Below are 21,911 nucleotides of genomic sequence, written 5' to 3'. Positions count from 1 at the left end.
TAGGGGTTTTTCGGTCATTTTAAAGACTTTTAAAGAGCTTTTCGAGTTCTACAGGAAATCTGAGTTTCCCGAACAGCTTATAAAGCTTAAAATACTTTATTTATTATTTAAAATCAGTAGTAACTGGAATCGGGTCAAAAGACCTTGTAGAACTCATGTTTTGGCCGAAAAGGGCATAGTCGGTATTTACCGAACCGTAGCCATAACCGCAGGTTATGAGCAAGGTAAAAATTATTAAAAATCTTTAAAATTCCCAAAATATTATTTTAATACAGTGGGTAAAAGTTTTTGTGACGAAATCTTGGGTTAGATAGGCGTTATGCTAATTGCGCCGTTAATTACTAAAGTTTACTTTAAATGCGCCATTTAGCATAACTCTCATTCTAGACCTCGGATTGACGTGAAACTTTAAGGACATGCTTATAATTTAATAAGCAAGGTTCTGGTCCGTTCACGTGTCCGAAATACTCGTTTTAATTTCAAAAGGCCGTTACGGTCAACTTTTAGGCGAATGACGGAAATGCGCAAAAGACTCGGATAACTCATGAACCGATCACAGAGGTTTATACCAACATGTGACCTGGTCCTAAGAGAGTCCTAAGGTATATCTATACCTCATTAAAACGGGTCAGAACTGAAGTCAAAGCAAAAGTCAAACTTTTGCGACATTCGGCTCCGAACCGGTTCAATATAGCAAATGGTCGATTCAAACGAGCGCAAACAAGTTTATATACTTAATATCATATTTTATGAGTGTCAAAACAGGTTTCTTAGTATGTACATTACAGATTTTGCATAAATCGCTAAAATAGCTTTCTGTTGACTTTTTAACCGCACATTTGACTCGATATTTGACATAGTTAGAGTGGTGATCAGGGGGAACCCTTTTTGAGGTTTATTACCCACATAATTACCTACTCAAAACTACTTTTGATCCGTCATAAGACTGAACCATTTGCAGGTTATTGTAATGACAACCGTTAGTTACGACGGTTGTGTTTATAAGCTATAACTATGGAAATGCAAGACCATAGTGATTGTGAACGACTTACAGAAGTTATTTCTTGCTTATAGAGCAGAGATGGATTCTTGGGAGCCTTAGAATGATCAGAGATGAGTGTGTTTGAAGTGTGGTGAACTTATGAGCCAATGTGGCTATTTATAGTGTTCAAAAGCCTTCAAGATCATTACACAACAGCCTATAACTGATAATGGATGATGGGCAGGTGCCCCTAAGTGATATGGGTCGAGTAGGGGGCGCCCATGCTCCATTAATTGGTTGTTGGTCGTTCAAAGGCTCCAAAAGGCATGTAGTTACAAGTATTCTGCATCTGGGCGTTTTACGCGGCCCGCATGGGAGTTCCATGCTGGTTTAATGCGGGTCGCCTGGGATTCAAATAACAGGCGTGTAAAACAGGAGGCTCGCGGCCCGCCTCAACTTATCCCTAACCTTCACGCGGGTCGCGAGAGGTTATAAATTCAGAAATTGTAAATCTTTTGTCATGATTGCGAAATCCTGGTAATTAATAACGAAATCTTTCGTAATGATTTACCTGACCTTTCGGGTTCGAAGGGGTAACTTTGCGGTTTGGCCCTCGGTTATTTACCGATAGGGGCCTCGTGTTATTTACCTGCATTATAAAGTCCCCGGTTAGTTTATTAATTATTTGGAAAGCCTTAACTTTCACTGTTGACGCTTTTAACCCTTCTCATACGAATTCGAGTATAACTCTCTCGTTTTAAGACGGAACTTCGCGGAATTTATATATTATATTTTAGTGAGTGTATAATACCGTTACAAAGCCTTGGGAACGTCAAAGGGTCACTCAGAGGTATAATTAAACATGTTGACATAGTTAACCCCTGTAGCTCGTAATCTCTCACTTTCTTCCGCGTTTCGCCTCCGTACGATCTATGATTTATTCGTTTGAAGGTACAAGCATTATTTAGGGTTACTATACAGTATATTTACCCTTGTTGACATTTATAACCCTCGAATTTATATACTTTCAAGGTTTGTCAAAATTAGTCCTTTATTTATTATAGATGCCACGTGTAATCAAATGACACGTGTTAACACATCATTGGATACAAAATTTCGAGGTGTTACATCCTCACCCCCTTAAAATAAATCTCGACCCGAGATTTACTCAAATAAATAGGGGTACTTTTCTTTCATTGTAGCTTCGACTTCCCATGTATATTCAGGACCTCTACGAGCATCCCATTTGACTTTTACAATCGGTACGTGCTTTCTGCGAAGCTTCTTTACCTGTCGATCCTCAATCGACAAAGGTTTTTCTATGAATTTTAAGCTCTCATCTATATGCACATCTGTGTGTGGAATCACCAACGATTCATCGGCGAAGCACTTTTTGAGATTGCAGATGTGGAACACATTGTGAATTCCATTGAGCTCTTCAGGCAAGTTCAACTTATAGGCGACTGACCCGACCCGTTCAATGACCTCAAAAGGTCCTATGTATCTCGGACTCAGTTTGCCTTTCTTGCCGAAACGCATCATCCCCTTCCAGGGTGATACCTTAAGCAACACTTTTTCACCTACTTCGAAGTGAAGATCCTTACGTTTTGGATCAGCGTAGCTTTTCTGTCTATCGCGGGCAGCCTTGAGACGTTCCCGGATCTGGACAATCTTGTCCGTTGTCTGGAAAACAATCTCTGGTCCTGATAATTGGACCTCTCCTACTTCCGCCCAACAAACCGGCGATCTACATTTCCTACCGTATAATGCCTCGAAAGGCGCAGCTTTTATGCTGGTGTGGTAGCTATTATTGTAGGAGAATTCGATCAGGGGTAGATTCTTATCCCAGTTACCGCCTAAATCGATTGCACATGCACGAAGCATGTCTTCTAGCGTTTGGATAGTACGCTCACTTTGACCGTCCGTCTGTGGATGGTAAGCCGTACTAAAGTTTAGACGCGTGCCCAAAGATTGCTGGAAACTTTTCCAGAAATGAGACGTGTATCTAGTATCCCTGTCGGAGATAACAGACACAGGTATGCCGTGTAAGGCTACAATCTTATCTACATAAAGTTGGGCTAACATATCGGAGCTATACGTCTCCTTGATGGGTAGAAAATGAGCTGATTTGGTCAGCCTATCAACTATGACCCATATTGTATCGTTTCCTTTCCTGGTTTTGGGTAGCTTGGTTATGAAGTCCATAGTTACGCATTCCCACTTCCACTCGGGAAGTTCAGGCTGTTGTAGCAAGCCAGACGGCTTTTGGTGCTCGGCTTTGACTTGAGCACAAGTCAAGCACTTTGCTACGTGGGCGGCTACAGACTTTTTCAAGCCTATCCACCAATAATTTGCCTTTAAGTCTTGGTACATTTTGTCAGCACCAGGATGGACTGAGTATTTGGAACTATGGGCTTCCTGGAGGATAACATCTCGTAGTCCTCCATAAATTGGAACCCATATACGTCCGTTCAATCTAAGGATTCCATCCTTGCTAAGAGTCAACTGCTCCTCAGTTACTCCTAACTTTTCATTAGGATAATTAGCTTCCAACACAGCCTCTCGCTGTGCAGCTAAAATCCTTTTAATTAAATTGTTCTTGACCTCAATGCTCTTGGCATTGATTCGAATAGGTTTTACCTTTCTTTCCTGCTTAAGGCATCAGCGACCACATTCGCTTTGCCGGGATGGTACCTGATCTCGCAATCATAGTCATTCAAGGTTTCCATCCAACGGCGCTGCCTCATGTTCAACTCCTTCTGGTTGAACAGGTGCTGGAGGCTTTTGTGATCAGAATAAATCACAAATTTAATACCATAAAGGTAATGCCTCCACAATTTTAGTGCAAATACAACGACACCCAACTCCAAATCATGGGTGGTGTAATTCTTTTCGTGCACCTTTAATTGCCTTGAAGCATAGGCAATCACCTTGCCCTTCTGCATAAGCACACACCCCATGCCCGTGTGTGATGCATCGCAGTAAACTATGAATTCATTTGTACCTTCTGGTAATGTCAGCACAGGTGCGTTGCTTAGCTTTTGCTTCAGTATTTCGAAGGACTCTTGCTGCTTTGGGCCCCAAATGTACTTTTCTTTCTTCTTGGTCAAGGAAGTCAAGGGCGCAGCAATCCTCGAAAAATTCTCAATAAATCTCCTGTAGTAACTTGCCAATCCCAGGAAACTACGAATTTCGGTAGGTGTCTTTGGCTCTTGCCAGTTCATGACTGCCTCTACCTTAGCGGGATCCACTTGGATACCACGCTCACTTACAACGTGACCTAGAAATTGAACCTCTCGTAGCCAGAATTCATATTTCGAGAATTTGGCGTAGAGTTTCTCACGCTGTAGTAATTCGAGAATGCAACGGAGGTGCTTCTCGTGGTCAGCTTGGTTCTTGGAATATATAAGGATATCGTCGATGAAGACTATGACAAATTTGTCCAAATACGGCTTGCAGACACGATTCATGAGATCCATGAACGCAGCCGGTGCATTTGTGAGCCCAAAAGGCATCACTAGGAACTCGTAATGACCATAGCGAGTCCTAAATGATGTCTTATGTACATCCTCATCTCTGACCCTTAGCTGATGATAGCCCGACCTTAAGTCGATCTTTGAGAAGTAGCTCGCTCCTTGCAGCTGATCGAATAGATCATCGATCCTCGGCAAAGGATATCTATTCTTTATGGTCACTTTATTTAGCTCTCGATAGTCGATGCACAACCGCATCGATCCGTCCTTCTTCTTTACAAATAGGACTGGTGCTCCCCAGGGAGATGAACTAGGTCTGATAAAACCTTTCGCCAGCAGTTCATCCAACTGGGTCCTCAGTTCTTTCATTTCTGTTGGAGCTAGCCTGTAAGGTGCTCTTGCTATCGGAGCTGCTCCAGGAATGATGTCTATTCTGAACTCCACTTGTCTATCTGGTGGCAAACCAGGTAGTTCTTCAGGAAAAACCTTGGGGTATTCAGAAATGACAGGAAGATCCTCGATCTTCGGCTTCGGTTCTTCAATTATTACCTGAGCCATGTAAATTACGCAGCCTCTGTTCAAACACCTAGAAGCTTTGAGCATAGATACGTCCTCGGGTAACCCGTACTGCGTATCTCCTCGAATGGTAAGTGATTCACCACTCGGAGTTTTTAGCACTATATGCCTCTTTCCGCAAATGATTTGGGCCTGATTACGGGATAACCAGTCCATGCCTAGGACTATGTCGAAACCCGCTAGTTTGAAGGGAAGTAGAGATAGAGGAAAAGAATGGTTCTTAATGGACATTTCACATCCCTCTAGAACAGTAGAGACGGTTTCTATCGTGCCGTCTGCTAACTCTACCTCATATTTCACATCAAGGGTTTTGATAAGCATATTTAGTAGTTGACAAAATTTCTGGTCTACAAAGGATTTATCGGCGCCAGAATCGAATAGTACTCTTGCAAATATATTATTTACGAGAAACGTACCTGTAAGCACATTGTCGTTCTGAACCGCTTCCTTTGCATCCATGCGAAAAACTTTCGCATTTGACTTCTTGGTTTCTTCCGCCTTTTTGGCATACTTAGGGCAGTTACTCTTGATGTGCCCCTTTTCATTACAACCATAGCAAGTTGCATCCTTGATCTTTTTGCACTCCACAGTCTTATGATCCTTGGACTTGCATAGTCCACAGGAAGGAGTCTTTGATTGCGGCTGTGAGTTCGATGCAAATCTGCATTTCCCAGAGTGGGGTTTCTTGCAGATTTTGCAGTTGGGCCTTTCACCAGCTTGCCCATCTTTCTTTGTCTCAGCCCCTCTCTTGCCATCACCGTTTCCACGGTGCTTCTTTCCAGATTTTCGTGAGGTATCATCCTCACGTTTTCTCTTCTCAGCCTCCTTGTTCCTTAGTGTCCTCAGACGGACAGCGTCTAAGGTGAGAGACAAGGAGAGGTCAGTAACTGACCTGAAGGTCGTCGGCCGAGAGGCCTTTACACTCGCCTTTATTGCGGGCTCCAAGCCCCCAATGAAACGGGCAATTCTTCGAGGTTCTGGTGTCACAAGGTATGGGACCAGACGAGACATTGTATTGAAACTCATCAAATATGCCTGGCAGTCCAGGTTCATCATCACCAGTGACACAAAGTCAGCCTCGATCTTCTCAACCTCATGCTGAGGGCAGTAGTTTTCCTTAATGAGAGCAATAAATTCCTCCCATGTCATCTTGTATAAAGCAGACTTACCAGATGCCTGCACCAACGCCCTCCACCATGCCAGGGCCTCGCCCTTAAATGACTGGGACACATACTTCACCACATCCCTCTCTGCACACCCGCTGATGTCCACAATAGTGTCCATCTCATCTAGCCAGGTGATACAATCCACAGCACCTTTCTCCCCTGTAAATTCCTGGGGCTTACAAGATACAAAGTATTTGTAGGTGCAACCCTTAGCATTTGATGCATCAGTATATTCTCTATCGCGATGAACGCTGTTCTCAGTGGACGAGTGTTTGTCGTCATCTTTCTTGGGTTGAGAGGGTGGTTTGGAGTGTGTCTTTGGTTTAGAGGGTGGTTTTGACACGGTTCTGCCTTGGGACTCAGTATATTGACGATCAAGAGCTGCCTGAACAGCATTGTCAATCAGAGCCTTCAGTTGTGCGCCTGTCAAATGCACTGGCGTATTGTCGTAGTCATCTTCATTAGTATGGCTATTCTCTCCGTTGGGATCCGCCATTGTAACTTGAATCTGTTACAGAAGATAACAAAATTTTATTCAGGAGATTATTATATAATTGTCTTTTATGACAATTTGTCAACCATGGTACAGAGACCATATTTGGTTAACTTATTATTTCATTACATATTAGGATTTGAATATATCCTATTTCAGCTATATAAATAGTATTGGCGGCATAAAGCCTAATCACGAGGATGTTTTATAATTTTAGCCGAGATTTCAGAGAATCAAAGGCATAGAGATTTGAACCGTAGTTCTTTTATCTCCTTCTGACAGGGAGTCATAGACCACCACTGCCTTTTGTCGTTATAAGACAATTATTACGGCCCATAGGCACTACACCTCTAATGGATGTTTTAATATGGTTGGCCCGTAGGCACTACATCTCTAATGGATGTTTTAATAATAGTGGCCCGTAGGCACTACATCACTAATGGATGTTTCAATAATACTGGCCCGTAGGCACTACATCACTAATGGATGTTTTAATAATATTGGCCCGTAGGCACTATATCACTAATGGATGTTTTAACAATACTGGCCCGTAGGCACTACATCACTAATGGATGTTTTAATAAGATTGATCACCTTCATTGGCGATTTAACCCACGATTTATAAATCATTTAGTTGGGTTTTGAAATCCTTAAAGGATTATTGTGTAGGAATGACGTGCGTGATTTTAACGAATCACATCTGCCATGATTGTTAACATGCGTACAGAGGTTAACAGGGAATCAGAATCTTTTCAATTAGGTCGTACCATTTTGACTGGATCTTAAATGACACCAAGCTAGGTTTCACCTTTTGAGATTCTTTATCTAGGCAGATCAATATAAAAGGAATGGTTTTGATTTATTTTATACATATTAAAACAAAACTCATAACATACATTCCAAAATCTCAAATACAATTACATATTGCCCTAAACGGGTCTTTCAAATAGTACATACCTCCATAGAGGTTTAAAAATAAGTGACAAGTCCACGCAGGGACTAATACAAGATAGGTGTCCATGTAAGGACTAAAAGATAAGTCTTCGTAGAGACTGAATACGATAAGTGTCCACGCAGGGACTTATTTCAAAGTAGAAATTACATTAGTACAACTATTAAGGGCTAGTGGTCACGTTTCTTCTTTTTGCCCTTTAGTAGGTTTGCCAAGCCCTTGAGAAATCCTCGGTGGCTTTTCTTTTCTTCCTCGAACTCTCTCTCCACACGATCTAGTCGATGGAGTATCTCTTCCTGTTCAGGAGGAGAGAAACGTGGTTGCGGCGCTTGATGCGGAACTGGGGGTCTGGGAGGTATTGGATACCCATGAGCTGAGTAGTCCGGTGGTCCCATGTTCCCATGAGCTCCGTCAGGGTAGCGCGCATTATATCTAGCCGACACCACATATGGGTCGCGCTCATAGCCGTAGTTGTATTGTGCTTGTGACGGTTCGAACGGGTTGTAAGCCGTTGGACCCGTATAAGCAGGTATGGGTTGGTTATACCCAAATGGTGGCGAATTTGGTGCAGCTGGTGCGGAGTTCGCCTCCTGTATGGGACTTGAAGGTCCTTCTTCTTGTAGTGGCGGATAGTGGCTACTACTAGAGTGTCGAGGAGTGCTGAAGTGGATACCCCCTCCTCCTCGTGTAGACATACGAGCATTTGTCCTCCTACGCCTCGGCGGATCAGGCATTACTGGTTGCGCCGGTGGCGGAGGTGGTGGCGTAACTGCCTCAAAGCGTGAATCCTCAGAGGGATCCTGTGGATGTCGCGGTTGTTGAGATGTCTGTTGAGGTGGCGTGTAGTACCACTCATGTCGGTCAAACAACGCTTGGAAACTGTCTGGCCCCTGATAGGGTGTGCCATGGAAGGATGACCCATCAGAGACTTCTATCGGATGCGTGGGCGTACCACGAGCAGGTTCAGTTGGATCAGTATCTTCATCCATATGGTCCTCGGAGAAATGATCTTGTGGCCCTAATGGAACAAAGCCTGAAGGTTCCTGTATGTAGTCAGCCGGATTAAACTGACCTATGTAGTATGGAGTAGGGTCGTCGTAATTTCGGTGCGATACCGAACGTTGTAGAAGTATGAAGGAAGGTTGTGGGTTGTTGGGATCATTCTCTGAGTTTGGCCCAAAGGAGTGCCGATAAGATGGCGTCGAGCTGTGTGAGGTGGAATGCCTCGCGGGTTCGTAGAGATCTCTTCGTCGTTGTGGTTCTTCGCTCCTTGTCATTGAAGGATGTCTTGTACCTGATGGTCCAGCTTCGTTATCGTGATGTGTCACGACATCTCCTCTGCCTCTTCTTCCCCTTCCTCTTCCTCGGAATATAACAGGTGGCATTTTCCTGCTTTATAAAACTTTAAATTCCAATAATAAAAGAAAAGACAAAATTGGAATAACAATTCGAATTTGTCCTAAGTTATTGTCTAGACTCAAGTATGTGCAATTGTGTCATTGAGATTAAACACATTAGGATAGTGTTTAATTCACTCAATGTTGGCTCTGATACCAACCTGTCACACCCCGATTTCCACGTGTCTCACCGGTGGGCCCGGTGGGGGATTACCGTGACGATGTTGGCAACAATATAGTCAAACCATACAATTATATAATGCACAGCGGAAGCTTAAGATAAATATATAAACTTCAACCTCTGGTTGTAATATCAAATGTATTACAGAAGTTGAATATATCCACAGCGGATCAAAAAGTAATAAATATTGTTCATTCAGATGCAGCATCGAGTTTGCGAGACTATGTACGATGCTTAGGACGCCTATACCAGCCCATTACGTATAGTACCTGCATTTAATCTTTTTGGGGAAAATACGTCAGTTTACACTGGTAAATACATTCAACTGACACATTTAAAAATGTTTATTAAAATTGATTTGAATGCACAAGGCACAAACTCTTTTATAACTTGGGAAAATTATAATAAAATCTTGTGAACGTTTTACATGTTCTTTTATGCGTTCAGTAGCCCGGGTCGTGCCGGGTTAAAGATTTATAGACACACCACATTGCGTAAAACCGTAGTATAAAAACCAACGGCTACGTCTTTTAATTTAATGTCGACACTTTATACCGGGTGTACGCCTACACTGTGATGTCGATGGTCGTGGCCATTTCGTAAAATGATGCCAAGGATATCCGGGACAACGGTCATTAAAACCCCCAAAGGCTTTTAAGAAACAAAACTGTTTAAATGAGCCGATCATATTATTTAATTAACCACCTAAGCGATGGAAGAATATAATGCTCAATCAAGCGGTATTAATATACCGTAACCCAAGCCCATATAGGGGAAATAAGTTAAAGTATTTACCTTTGCAAGTATATTTCCTTAATTGGATTAAATCACCGATAGCTTTTACTGGGGCTCCTAATCTGGAACGAAGGTTTTAATTAACCTCTTAGAATCCTAACGAGTCGTTATAATGGCCGTAGCCTAGACCGGTTGGTTCCGATATATATAGATATGGTTTAATTGCGTGAAAGGCGAAAACCGAGAATGGAATGTGATTCTGCCCCAAACAAGTTCAGAGACTTGTTTTATATGGGTTCAAGGTTCACACTCTGGAATTTGGGGTTTCAATAATATAATTTGACCCGTATCGGCTAAATTATGAAAACTAGTTTCATAAGCCGAACCGTGCGCACAATAGGCGAAACGGTTAACCATGAGAGTCGTACGCTTATTTCCTAAGTCAATATGCCTTAAAGAAGTTGTGGTATCAGTAGGATACCTTCCGTGATGCCCGTAACGAGTTTTAGTTAATATAACGCCCCGTAGGGGTTTTTCGGTCATTTTAAAGACTTTTAAAGAGCTTTTCGAGTTCTACAGGAAATCTGAGTTTCCCGAACAGCTTATAAAGCTTAAAATACTTTATTTATTATTTAAAATCAGTAGTAACTGGAATCGGGTCAAAAGACCTTGTAGAACTCATGTTTTGGCCGAAAAGGGCATATTCGGTATTTACCGAACCGTAGCCATAACCGCAGGTTATGAGCAAGGTAAAAATTATTAAAAATCTTTAAAATTCCCAAAATATTATTTTAATACAGTGGGTAAAAGTTTTTGTGACGAAATCTTGGGTTAGATGGGCGTTATGCTAATTGCGCCGTTAATTACTAAAGTTTACTTTAAATGCGCCATTTAGCATAACTCTCATTCTAGACCTCGGATTGACGTGAAACTTTAAGGACATGCTTATAATTTAATAAGCAAGGTTCTGGTCCGTTCACGTGTCCGAAATACTCGTTTTAATTTCAAAAGGCCGTTACGGTCAACTTTTAGGCGAATGACGGAAATGCGCAAAAGACTCGGATAACTCATGAACCGATCACAGAGGTTTATACCAACATGTGACCTGGTCCTAAGAGAGTCCTAAGGTATATCTATACCTCATTAAAACGGGTCAGAACTGAAGTCAAAGCAAAAGTCAAACTTTTGCGACATTCGGCTCCGAACCGGTTCAATATAGCAAATGGTCGATTCAAACGAGCGCAAACAAGTTTATATACTTAATATCATATTTTATGAGTGTCAAAACAGGTTTCTTAGTATGTACATTACAGATTTTGCATAAATCGCTAAAATAGCTTTCTGTTGACTTTTTAACCGCACATTTGACTCGATATTTGACATAGTTAGAGTGGTGATCAGGGGGAACCCTTTTTGAGGTTTATTACCCACATAATTACCTACTCAAAACTACTTTTGATCCGTCATAAGACTGAACCATTTGCAGGTTATTGTAATGACAACCGTTAGTTACGACGGTTGTGTTTATAAGCTATAACTATGGAAATGCAAGACCATATTGATTGTGAACGACTTACAGAAGTTATTTCTTGCTTATAGAGCAGAGATGGATGCTTGGGAGCCTTAGAATGATCAGAGATGAGTGTGTTTGAAGTGTGGTGAACTTATGAGCCAATGTGGCTATTTATAGTGTTCAAAAGCCTTCAAGATCATTACACAACAGCCTATAACTGATAATGGATGATGGGCAGGTGCCCCTAAGTGATATGGGTCGAGTAGGGGGCGCCCATGCTCCATTAATTGGTTGTTGGTCGTTCAAAGGCTCCAAAAGGCATGTAGTTACAAGTATTCTGCATCTGGGCGTTTTACGCGGCCCGCATGGGAGTTCCATGCTGGTTTAATGCGGGTCGCCTGGGATTCAAATAACAGGCGTGTAAAACAGGAGGCTCGCGGCCCGCCTCAACTTATCCCTAACCTTCACGCGGGTCGCGAGAGGTTATAAATTCAGAAATTGTATTTTGTCATGATTGCGAAATCCTGGTAATTAATAACGAAATCTTTCGTAATGATTTACCTGACCTTTCGGGTTCGAAGGGGTAACTTTGCGGTTTGGCCCTCGGTTATTTACCGATAGGGGCCTCGTGTTATTTACCCGCATTATAAAGTCCCCGGTTAGTTTATTAATTATTTGGAAAGCCTTAACTTTCACTGTTGACGCTTTTAACCCTTCTCATACGAATTCGAGTATAACTCTCTCGTTTTAAGACGGAACTTCGCGGAATTTATATATTATATTTTAGTGAGTGTATAATACCGTTACAAAGCCTTGGGAACGTCAAAGGGTCACTCAGAGGTATAATTAAACATGTTGACACAGTTAACCCCTGTAGCTCGTAATCTCTCACTTTCTTCCGCGTTTCGCCTCCGTACGATCTATGATTTATTCGTTTGAAGGTACAAGCATTATTTAGGGTTACTATACAGTATATTTACCCTTGTTGACATTTATAACCCTCGAATTTATATACTTTCAAGGTTTGTCAAAATTAGTCCTTTATTTATTATAGATGCCACGTGTAATCAAATGACACGTGTTAACACATCATTGGACACAAAATTTCGAGGTGTTACAAAAACCTGGTACGAGATGGGTATTTATAGCCAAAGAGTGAAGGAGGGTAATTGAGTGGCTAAACTAACAACGTGCAGCCCTTTGCAGGTGTGTCAGGCGCGTAGGTCACGAGAGTGATACCACGTCCTGCTGTGGCTGTCAGTCTGTTCGCCAGCGTTGCATACATGTGGGCGGGACAGGTTGTAAGGTCTAAACTTTTGAAAGGAAAACAAGTAACATTCTTTTGACAAAATAGTAAACGGGTCGCATAATTCACAACCAAAATTCTGCATTTAACTTGATAATGATCAACTTAGAGGTTACACAAGTTTTTAACCCAAACATTTCATAAACTTTTAGCATAATCTTTAACTACACGTTCAACATCTACGGCTATCGGATTATATGACTTACAAAAAGACCCGTTTAAAAACAAAAGAAAAGCATTTAACAAAAGTTTTGACCAAGACTAATTTCTTCACGGAAGCGTGCATGATGAATGTGTTCGATCCAAGTAACGCCATTTTAACAAGTCGCTTTACCTACATACAAGCAAACCATTAGACGTTCTTCTTACAAAAATTCATACAAGATCAATTACAAATGTGGACCTCAAGTAAACCTTTTAAACCTTCTTTCAAACATAAGTTTCTTCAACTTTTCACATTACCCTTCTAACTCATTCAACCCATATCTAAGTTACATAAACGACTTACAATAACTCTTTACAAAATAAACAACTTCGACCATTGAACAATAGTATACTACAACATTACATGCTAGTAATACTATGTAAGCAAGAACTTACCTTTATCGAGTTTGGATTGCGTTCCGGAGTGGCTTGCGTCTTCCTCTTTCACCCCTAAAATTCATAAACAACATAATTCAATCTCATATCTTTATTTCTCATTCTTGTCTTGGATACCACAAGTTATTACATATAAACTTTCTCCTTAATTTGTTTGTCTAACATCCTACTTCACATGAGATTGCCCTTTTTACATAAAATTCTTTAATCAAGCATTTCAACAAACACTTGGTGGGCATAACACTAACAAGGCACATTGTACAAGTAGTTTATGCACACTTTTCTTATTTTTTTCTACATCACCCCTTTTAATCAATAAATTTCACATAAGTAACATCTCAAATCAAGCAATTACTAGCAATCTAACACATACATGTACTTATATTAACATAGGACGAAATTGGATAAGCAAGTTCATCACATTTTACACCCTTTCTAATCTTCATGGTGGGTTTCATGTAAATCTTTAACTAAATCAGAAATAAAGCATGATTTGGCCCTCTATAAGGTGAATCCAACATACATTCATAATCAATTTCAAGAAAGTTTCATACTAAATCAAAACCCATTCATGAAAAATTACCAAATCATAAAAATTCGACTTACCATTCGTTTGTCTAGCTTAGATGAACGTTTCTATGTATACATGCAATGATTTGGACCAAGAATTCTCCTTCAATTTACTGAATTTGTGAACTTGAGGGTTTGGGTTTGTTTTCCTTTGCTCCAGTCGACACACACACACACTGAAGTGTGTGTGGTGTGTGTTATTATTTTTCTTTTAAGGAAATTACTTTCCCCATTCTCTTGTTTGGTCCCTCATGTTTCTACAATTTGTTTTTAAATGGCTAGACCTTCTATTTTAAGTTATTCTTTCAAGTTACATTCTAACTAGGTTTACATTTTTAATTAACTATATAATGTACATGCTTATAAGTTTTGGAGTGTTACAAATCCACCCCCCTTAAAAGAGGTTTCGTCCTCGAAACCAGGTTAACGTACCGAATAAAAACGGGTAGAACTTCTTCATCTCGTCCTCCGGTTCTCAAGTGAGATCCGATCCCTTTCTGTGTTGCCATTGAACTAAAACTTGTTTGATTTCCTTGTTACGAATTGAACTAAAACTTGTTTGATTTCCTTGTTACGAAGCGTCTTTACCTTGGAATCTTTAATAGCTACCGGTCTTTCTATGTAATTCATTTTCTCATCTATTTCAATGTCTTCAATCGGTACATGAGCCGTTTCATCCGCTAGGCATTTTCGTAATTGTGACACGTGAAAGGTATTATGAATCCCTTCTAAGGAAGTAGGTAAGTTTAACCGGTAGGCCACCTTTCCAACTCGAGCTAAATTCTCGAACGGTCCGATATATCGGGGACCTAACTTTCCTCGCTTACGAAATCGAATTATGCCTTTCCACGGGGACACTTTCAGGAACACTCGGTCCCCCACTTGAAACTCAATAGGGCGTCTTCTTTTATCCGCATAGGACTTTTGTCGATCTTGCGCCGCTTTTAATCGAGCCCGCACAACGTCGATCTTTTCATTGGTTATTGCCACTACATCATTCGGTGCTAGTTCCCTTTGCCCTACTTCTCCCCAACAGACAGGGGTTCTACACTTTCTCCCATACAACATTTCATACGGTGCCATTTGTATACTGCTTTGGTAGCTATTATTATACGAGAATTCTACTAGCGGCAAATGTTCATCCCAGTTTCCCCCGAAGTCCATCACACACGCCCTCAACATGTCTATAAGAGTTTGAATTGTTCGCTCGGATTGACCATCCGTTTGTGGGTGGTATGCAGTACTCACATGCAATTGGGTACCCATTCCTTCATGAAATTTCCGCCAGTAGCGGGAGGTGAATCGCGTATCCCGATCTGAAACAATAGACACCGGTACACCATGGCGGGAAACAATCTCATTCACATAAACTTCCGCTAACCTTTCCGAGGAATAAGTCTCTCGAATGGGTAGGAAATGGGCGCTTTTGGTAAGGCGGTCGACAACGACCCATATTGCGTCATGCCCTTTCTTTGTTTTTGGAAGTTTGGTTACAAGATCCATAGTCACATTCTCCCATTTCCATACCGGAATTTCTAAAGGTTGTAGTTTCCCGTAAGGTTTTAGATGTTCCGCCTTTACTTGGGAACACGTCAAACATTTAGATACATATTTAACGATATCGCGCTTCATTCCCGGCCACCAATAACTTTCTTTCAAATCTCTATACATTTTAGTGGCCCCCGGATGAACCGAGTACCGGGATTTATGTGCTTCTTCTAATAATAAGGCCTTTGCTTCACAGTGTCGCGGTACCCAAACTCGCCCATACCTCGTCCGTAACCCACTTGCGTTTACTTTGAATTTATCTTCAAACCCTTTCGTCCTTTCATTTTTCGGATCACCAGCATTTAAGGACTTATCTTGCGCCTCTCGTATTATTCCAAGAAGATTTGGGGTAACTATCATTCTCATTGATTTCACCCGAATAGGTGGTGGGTATTCCTTCCGGCTTAGCGCGTCCGCCACAACATTAGCTTTACCTGGATGGTAAAGAATGTCACAGTCATAATCTTTAATCAATTCCAACCATCTTCGTTGCCTCATATTAAGATCCTTCTTCTCAAAGAAATACTTAAGGCTTTTGTGGTCGGAATAAATTGTACACTTTGCTCCATAGAGATAATGCCTCCAGATTTTCAAGGCAAAAACAACCGCCGCCAGTTCCAAATCATGGGTAGGATAGTTAATTTCATGTTGTTTTAGTTGTCTTGAAGCGTAAGCAATGACCTTGCCTCGTTGCATCAAGACACATCCTAACCCCTGATGAGACGCATCCGCATATATCACTAAATCTTCAGTTCCCTCTGGCAGTGTTAAGATAGGAGAACTTGACAATTTCTCCTTTAACATTCGAAAAGCCTTCTATTGATCATCATTCCATTCGAACCTTTCTTCTTTCTTTGTCAGTTTAGTTAAAGGAAGGGCTATTTTGGAGAAGTCTTGGATGAACCTCCGATAATAGCCGGCTAGACCTAGGAAACTTCTTACTTCACTAACATTCTTCGGGGGTACCCATTTCATCACGGCTTCCACCTTAGAGGGATCCACCATAATTCCCTTCTCGTTAATTACGTGACCTAAAAACTGTACTTCCTTAAGCCAAAACGCACATTTAGAAAACTTAGCATATAATCTTTCCTTTCGAAGCGTCTCGAGTACCTGACGTAAATGAATTGCATGTTCAGACTCACTACGAGAGTATACTAAAATGTCATCAATAAACACTATGACGAACTGATCTAACATTTTTCGGCATACCCTATTCATTAGATCCATAAAAGCGGCCGGAGCGTTAGTTAGCCCGAATGACATTACCAGGAATTCGTAATGTCCGTAGCGAGTTCTGAACGCAGTCTTAGGTACATCCTCTTCCCTTACTCGTACTTGATGGTAGCCCGATCGCAAGTCGATTTTTGAGAACCAACTTGCCCCTTGTAGTTGATCAAAGAGATCATCTATTCTCGGAAGTGGGTATCGGTTCCTTACCGTGAGTTTGTTAAGTTCACGATAGTCGATGCACATTCTCATCGACCCATCCTTCTTTTTAACAAAACAAAACAGGCGCTCCCCATGGGGACACGCTAGGGCGTATGAAACCCTTGTCAAGAAGTTCTTGTAATTGGACCATTAATTCCCGTACTTCCGCGGGTGCCAACCGGTAAGGGGCTTTGGCTACTGGTTTGGCATTTGGTTCTAATTCGATACGAAATTCGACTTCCCGCTCGGGTGGAAGTCCCGGCAATTCGTCCGGAAATACATCCGGGTATTCATTCACTATCTTAGTATCTTCAATTCTTAAGGCTCCTAATTTAGTATCGACAACATAGGCTAAAAATGCTTTACTTCCATTCCTCACGTACTTAACTGCTTCTAAGATAGTACAAAATTTTGCCCCTACTTCCCTTTCCCCATGAATGGTTACCCGTTTCCCTTTAGGAGATGTCACATGAATAATTTTGTTTTCGCATAAAATTTCCGCATGATAACGGGATAACCAATCCATACCTACCACTACTTTAAATTCTCCCAAAATCATGGGAATCAAATCAATATCAAAATCTTCATCATCTATAGTGATTCTACAACCTCTACATATTTCGTGCAAAAGGTAACTCTTACAATCGGCAATTTCAACTTCGAGAGGTGTACACATTCTTTCTATCGTGAATAAAGGGGAACGTGCAAACTCACTAGAAATGAATGATCTACTAGCTCCGGTATCGAATAATATGTAAGTGGGTATAGAGTTTATCATATAGATACCTGAGACTACATTCGGGTGAGACCTTGCTTCTTCCGTGGAGATTTGGAACATTCTTCCCTTAGCTTTCGCGAGTTCTTCTTTCTTTCCTTCCTTCTTCACCCCTTGTTTGAGCTTTGGGCATTCAACTTTCACATGGCCTGATTCATTACAATTGTAGCACACCCTCTTGGGATTCGGACAGTTATAGTACGGATGCCCTTCTTGTCCGCAATTGTAACACCCCTTCCTTCCCAATAAACATTCACCCGAATGGGGTTTCCCACATGTCTTACATCGTGGAAACCCTCCTTTGGAAGCTTCTTTCTTTCCTTGATCATGCGTTTTGGGTTTCTTAGAAGAGCCTTGTGTTGACCCCTTCTCGGCTTGCCTTTTCTCCCCACGTTCATCTTGCCTCTTTATCTCAATTTCCCTATCCCTTGCTAGATCAATGATCTCGTCCAAAGTTTCACATTTAGAAAGAGTTATGAACTCTCGAATTTCAGCCTTGAGCATGCCATGATAACGGATAATCTTCTTCCTCTATGTTCCAACTATTTCTTCACAAAACTTCAGTTGATCAAGGAAGGTGTTCGTGATCTCGTTAACTGATTCATCCCTTTGTCGGAGTCGGAGAAAGTCTTCTTGGATTCGATCCACAGCTGACTGTGGACAATGGTACTTGATGAAAGGTTGTTTGAATTCTTGCCAAGTCAAAGTTTGAACTCGATTCTCTCCGATCTCCTTACTATACGAGTCCCACCAATCTTTAGCCCTTCGTAAAAGTTGCCCCGTGGCAAACATGACTTGATCTTCTTTGTCACAATGACTTCGAATGAACACCCCTTCCATGTTAGCTATCCATCTTTGGCATTCAATGGGATAAATTTCCCCATTATAAGTTGTAGGCTTACATGCCATGAAGTCCTTGTAGGTGCACCGTCTTGCTTCCTTCTTGCCTTGAATCCCGGTTATCATTTCCTTCAATTCATCCACTTTGTTCGTGATCATATTCTCCACCGTACTTAGTACTTGTCCCTCCACTTCTTGGGCTAACTTTGAAACGTTCGCATCAAACGCCTTCGTTACCTCATTCGAAATTATCTTGTTTAACTCGTTTCGAGTTATACGTTCGGTAGTATCCGTGTTTCCTCCACTTGCCATCTACAATTGAACATTCATGTTAAACATCATTACATTCATTTTCCAGTCTTTCTATACTTCAATCATGATTATTAATTCATTCTCGTAAGTCGCAATTTCATCCAATTTTTCTATACAAACATTCTAGATACACCTCTTACTTCATTCGTTCATGTATGTAACGTCCCGTTCTTTTACACTATTAAAGCATGGCAATTATTAGTAATCTAAATTTCATAGAGAATTTGAGGTGTTCTTGAAGTTTAACAAGTGTTTGGAACGGGTTTGGAAGCCTCGGAATCATAAACAAAACAATTCAGCAAAGCAGTTCAGGAGAGGGCGTCGCCGACGGCACAATATTGCGTCGGCGACGGTGCCCCAAAATGTCCGTCGCTGAATTTTCTCCGTAGGCAGGGAGTTAGGCCGTCGGAGCCTCCAAGTGCGTCGCCGACGCCCAAAAGGGCCGTCGCCGACGGTGCTTCTGGCTTGCAATCGCTGTTTAATCAAAAACTTTCATTCTCAGCCTCTTTTTTCCAACCCGAAATGGTCTTGGGCAGACCCGAAACCTTCCATAGCACCCATTATTGTCACACCCCGCCCACGAAGAACATACAAATCGTGGCGGAAACATCGGGGAGTGTTGTAACAGAATTTATTGTTTCAAATTCATGGCAAATGAAGTTTCGTTTTATTAATCAAGTATGAAAGTATACGTTGTTTAAACAAGAACCAAAGAGTACATAACATAATTTAACTAGTTCTTGTCTCGTTTTAAGTCACTAAGGCACAGGTCCGCCTAAGTATGTCTTGAAAAGTCCTATGCATCATCTCCTGAAAACACATGTGAAAATAGGTACGTCAGCATAAAGATGCCTGTGAGATACATTGGTTTTGTGAAAACGGAATTCATGACATATGTTTGAGAAAATGTTTAGTCATGAACCTTGTAATCTGCTTTGTCTTGTAAATCATTTGAAAAACGATAAAATCAGATGATAAGTATAAACAAGAAGACACTGTATGGTTAAACGGATAACCATGTAAAATGTGTTTGTATAAGATAAGTCGTTTGTCAAACAATGTCTCGTGAAAAGTGTGTTATTTGTATAAAATGTCATATGTCTCAAATTGAAATGATTCAAATAACGTTACGATATGTAATACCATACAAACACTTATATATAGGAAGTACCAGCGGTGTATCCACCATGCTTGTATCATATTACACACGCCTCGTTACTTAATCACTTACTCAAACCAAACCTTCGAGATGAAGTGTTTAACAATTGTAGAAATGTTCATGTATAGTCAAATGTCTATTGTCAAATGTAAATCATGTCAACGGATACAACTGGTTCACACGGTTCAATGGTTACAAACGGTTCATATAATCAAACGGGTTTAGACGGTTCACATAGTCAAATGGTCACAACGGTTCAAAATGTAGCATAATGTGTTCATATGCTGGATGAGCATATGCAACAGAAATGCAATGTAAAACATTGTACTAAGTACGCACACAATGGGCATAGATAGCATGAAATGTAATGTAAAGCAATGTACTAAGTACGCACACAATGGGCATACATAGCATGTAATGTAAAGCAATGTACTAAGTACGCACACAATGCGCATACATAGCATGAACACAATGAAATCATGTACTATATATGTACTATCGAACATAGCAAGTATATGATGTGAAAACAGGAAAGCACGAAAGTACAAGTAGGCACATGCGTTTCACCCCAAAACAGTTTGGAAAACAGTAAAAGAGGGGTTCAATGTACTCACCTGAGATTGCTTTGTAGTTCTTGTATAATGACCAAACAATGCTAGAGATCACGGAATATCAAATGGCACCTAATAGGTAGCTATGTTAATATACCGGACCTAAATCGGAAGGATCGGATAGTATGCGGGTTCGTAAACCAAATGAGTATGGAGACTCGTGTAATATGGTTTAACAAAGCCTACATACTAAAATGAAACCTAACCTAAGTGCTTACGGCCCATTACGACCCGTTTAGGTAGCTTATGCTACCTTAACGCGTCGTTCGCGTAGAACGCGTTTGGAACGCCTAACATCGTGACCACAAGGTATAACCTCGGAAGGTTATAGCTATGGTCACCTAATGTGTTTGGTCGGATCCTAATGATCGACCAAATGGGTCGGGTTCGAAAGTATATGCGATGGTTTAGATCGCTTACCTTACGACCCTATATATGCACTAAACTAAAAGTGACGAGCTAAGCATGTTAGAACATGCTTAACTAAGTTTAGAAAACAGGTTTGGCATCAAAACAAACGGCTTTGATGCTTACGAGTAGTTTGGTTACAAAATACGCAAGAATACGCATTTTGGCCGAAACTACGACTCGTCACCGAGCCTAGATAACGTGGTAATCAGTAGGTATAGTCACTACGGACTATAACCATCGTGATCACGCTCACGTTATGAAGTTCCAACGAACTTCGTGTTGACCATAGGCTGGTCAACGCAGAAAGTCAACAAAATGTTGACTTTCGGACTCGAAAAGCGAATAAAAGAACGAAAGAATACTTACGGAGGGTCCCCGAATGCTAATCTAGATCAAAATGGCTCAGGTATGAAACAATGGTTCCAACTTAGAGCCTTTAGATCAGATTGTGTGAGTTTTTAGCAAAATGGGGGGGGGTATTTATAGGAAAAGCAAAACCGTTAGGATCGTTTCTTTAATAACGTGCCACGATCTCGCCCGTACACTTGTCACAATGTTGTGGTACCTCTGTTCTTGCCCCTTATTGGCTGGAAGAGACAAGGGAGCTTTGATCTTTCACTACTTGAAGAGGCAACAACATTAAATGTTGAATCTGCTGTTCTGGGGAGGCCTTACGGACCGTATGGGTTTTGGCTTACGGTCCGTAAGCCCCTAGTTTGGCAGATTTACAGTTTTGGTCCCTGTTGTGCCAAAACTTGGTATTTGATGCATTTTTAACATGTTTAAGCCCCGTTAACCCTATTTCAAAGATCTAAAATGAAGTTAAAGTATAGGGAACTTAAAATGTGCTCAAAAATATCTCGGATGTCGGTTCGTTTGG

General features: G+C 41.1%; 1 protein-coding gene and 1 long non-coding RNA gene across 2 annotated transcripts; both read right to left on the bottom strand.

Annotated features, from left to right (window-relative positions):
- Positions 1-12,957: 12,957 nt before the first annotated feature.
- Positions 12,958-14,115, bottom strand: LOC110897155. Its single transcript, XR_002568493.2, has 3 exons — positions 13,981-14,115; positions 13,375-13,428; positions 12,958-13,108 (listed from the first exon to the last, which is right to left on the bottom strand). It is a non-coding gene; the product is annotated as an uncharacterized LOC110897155 (long non-coding RNA).
- Positions 14,116-16,990: 2,875 nt separating this feature from the next.
- Positions 16,991-18,202, bottom strand: LOC110893591. Its single transcript, XM_022140688.1, has one exon. It carries the CDS (start codon positions 18,200-18,202, stop codon positions 16,991-16,993), a length of 1,212 nt encoding a protein of 403 aa, XP_021996380.1.
- Between the last annotated feature and the right edge of the window lie 3,709 nt (positions 18,203-21,911).

This window comes from Helianthus annuus, chromosome 12, assembly GCF_002127325.2.
Source record: "Helianthus annuus cultivar XRQ/B chromosome 12, HanXRQr2.0-SUNRISE, whole genome shotgun sequence".
In the NCBI taxonomy this organism is placed as follows: domain Eukaryota; kingdom Viridiplantae; phylum Streptophyta; class Magnoliopsida; order Asterales; family Asteraceae; genus Helianthus; species Helianthus annuus.
Note: the sequence above shows the minus strand (reverse complement) of the source record. Positions and strands in the feature narration are given on the sequence as shown.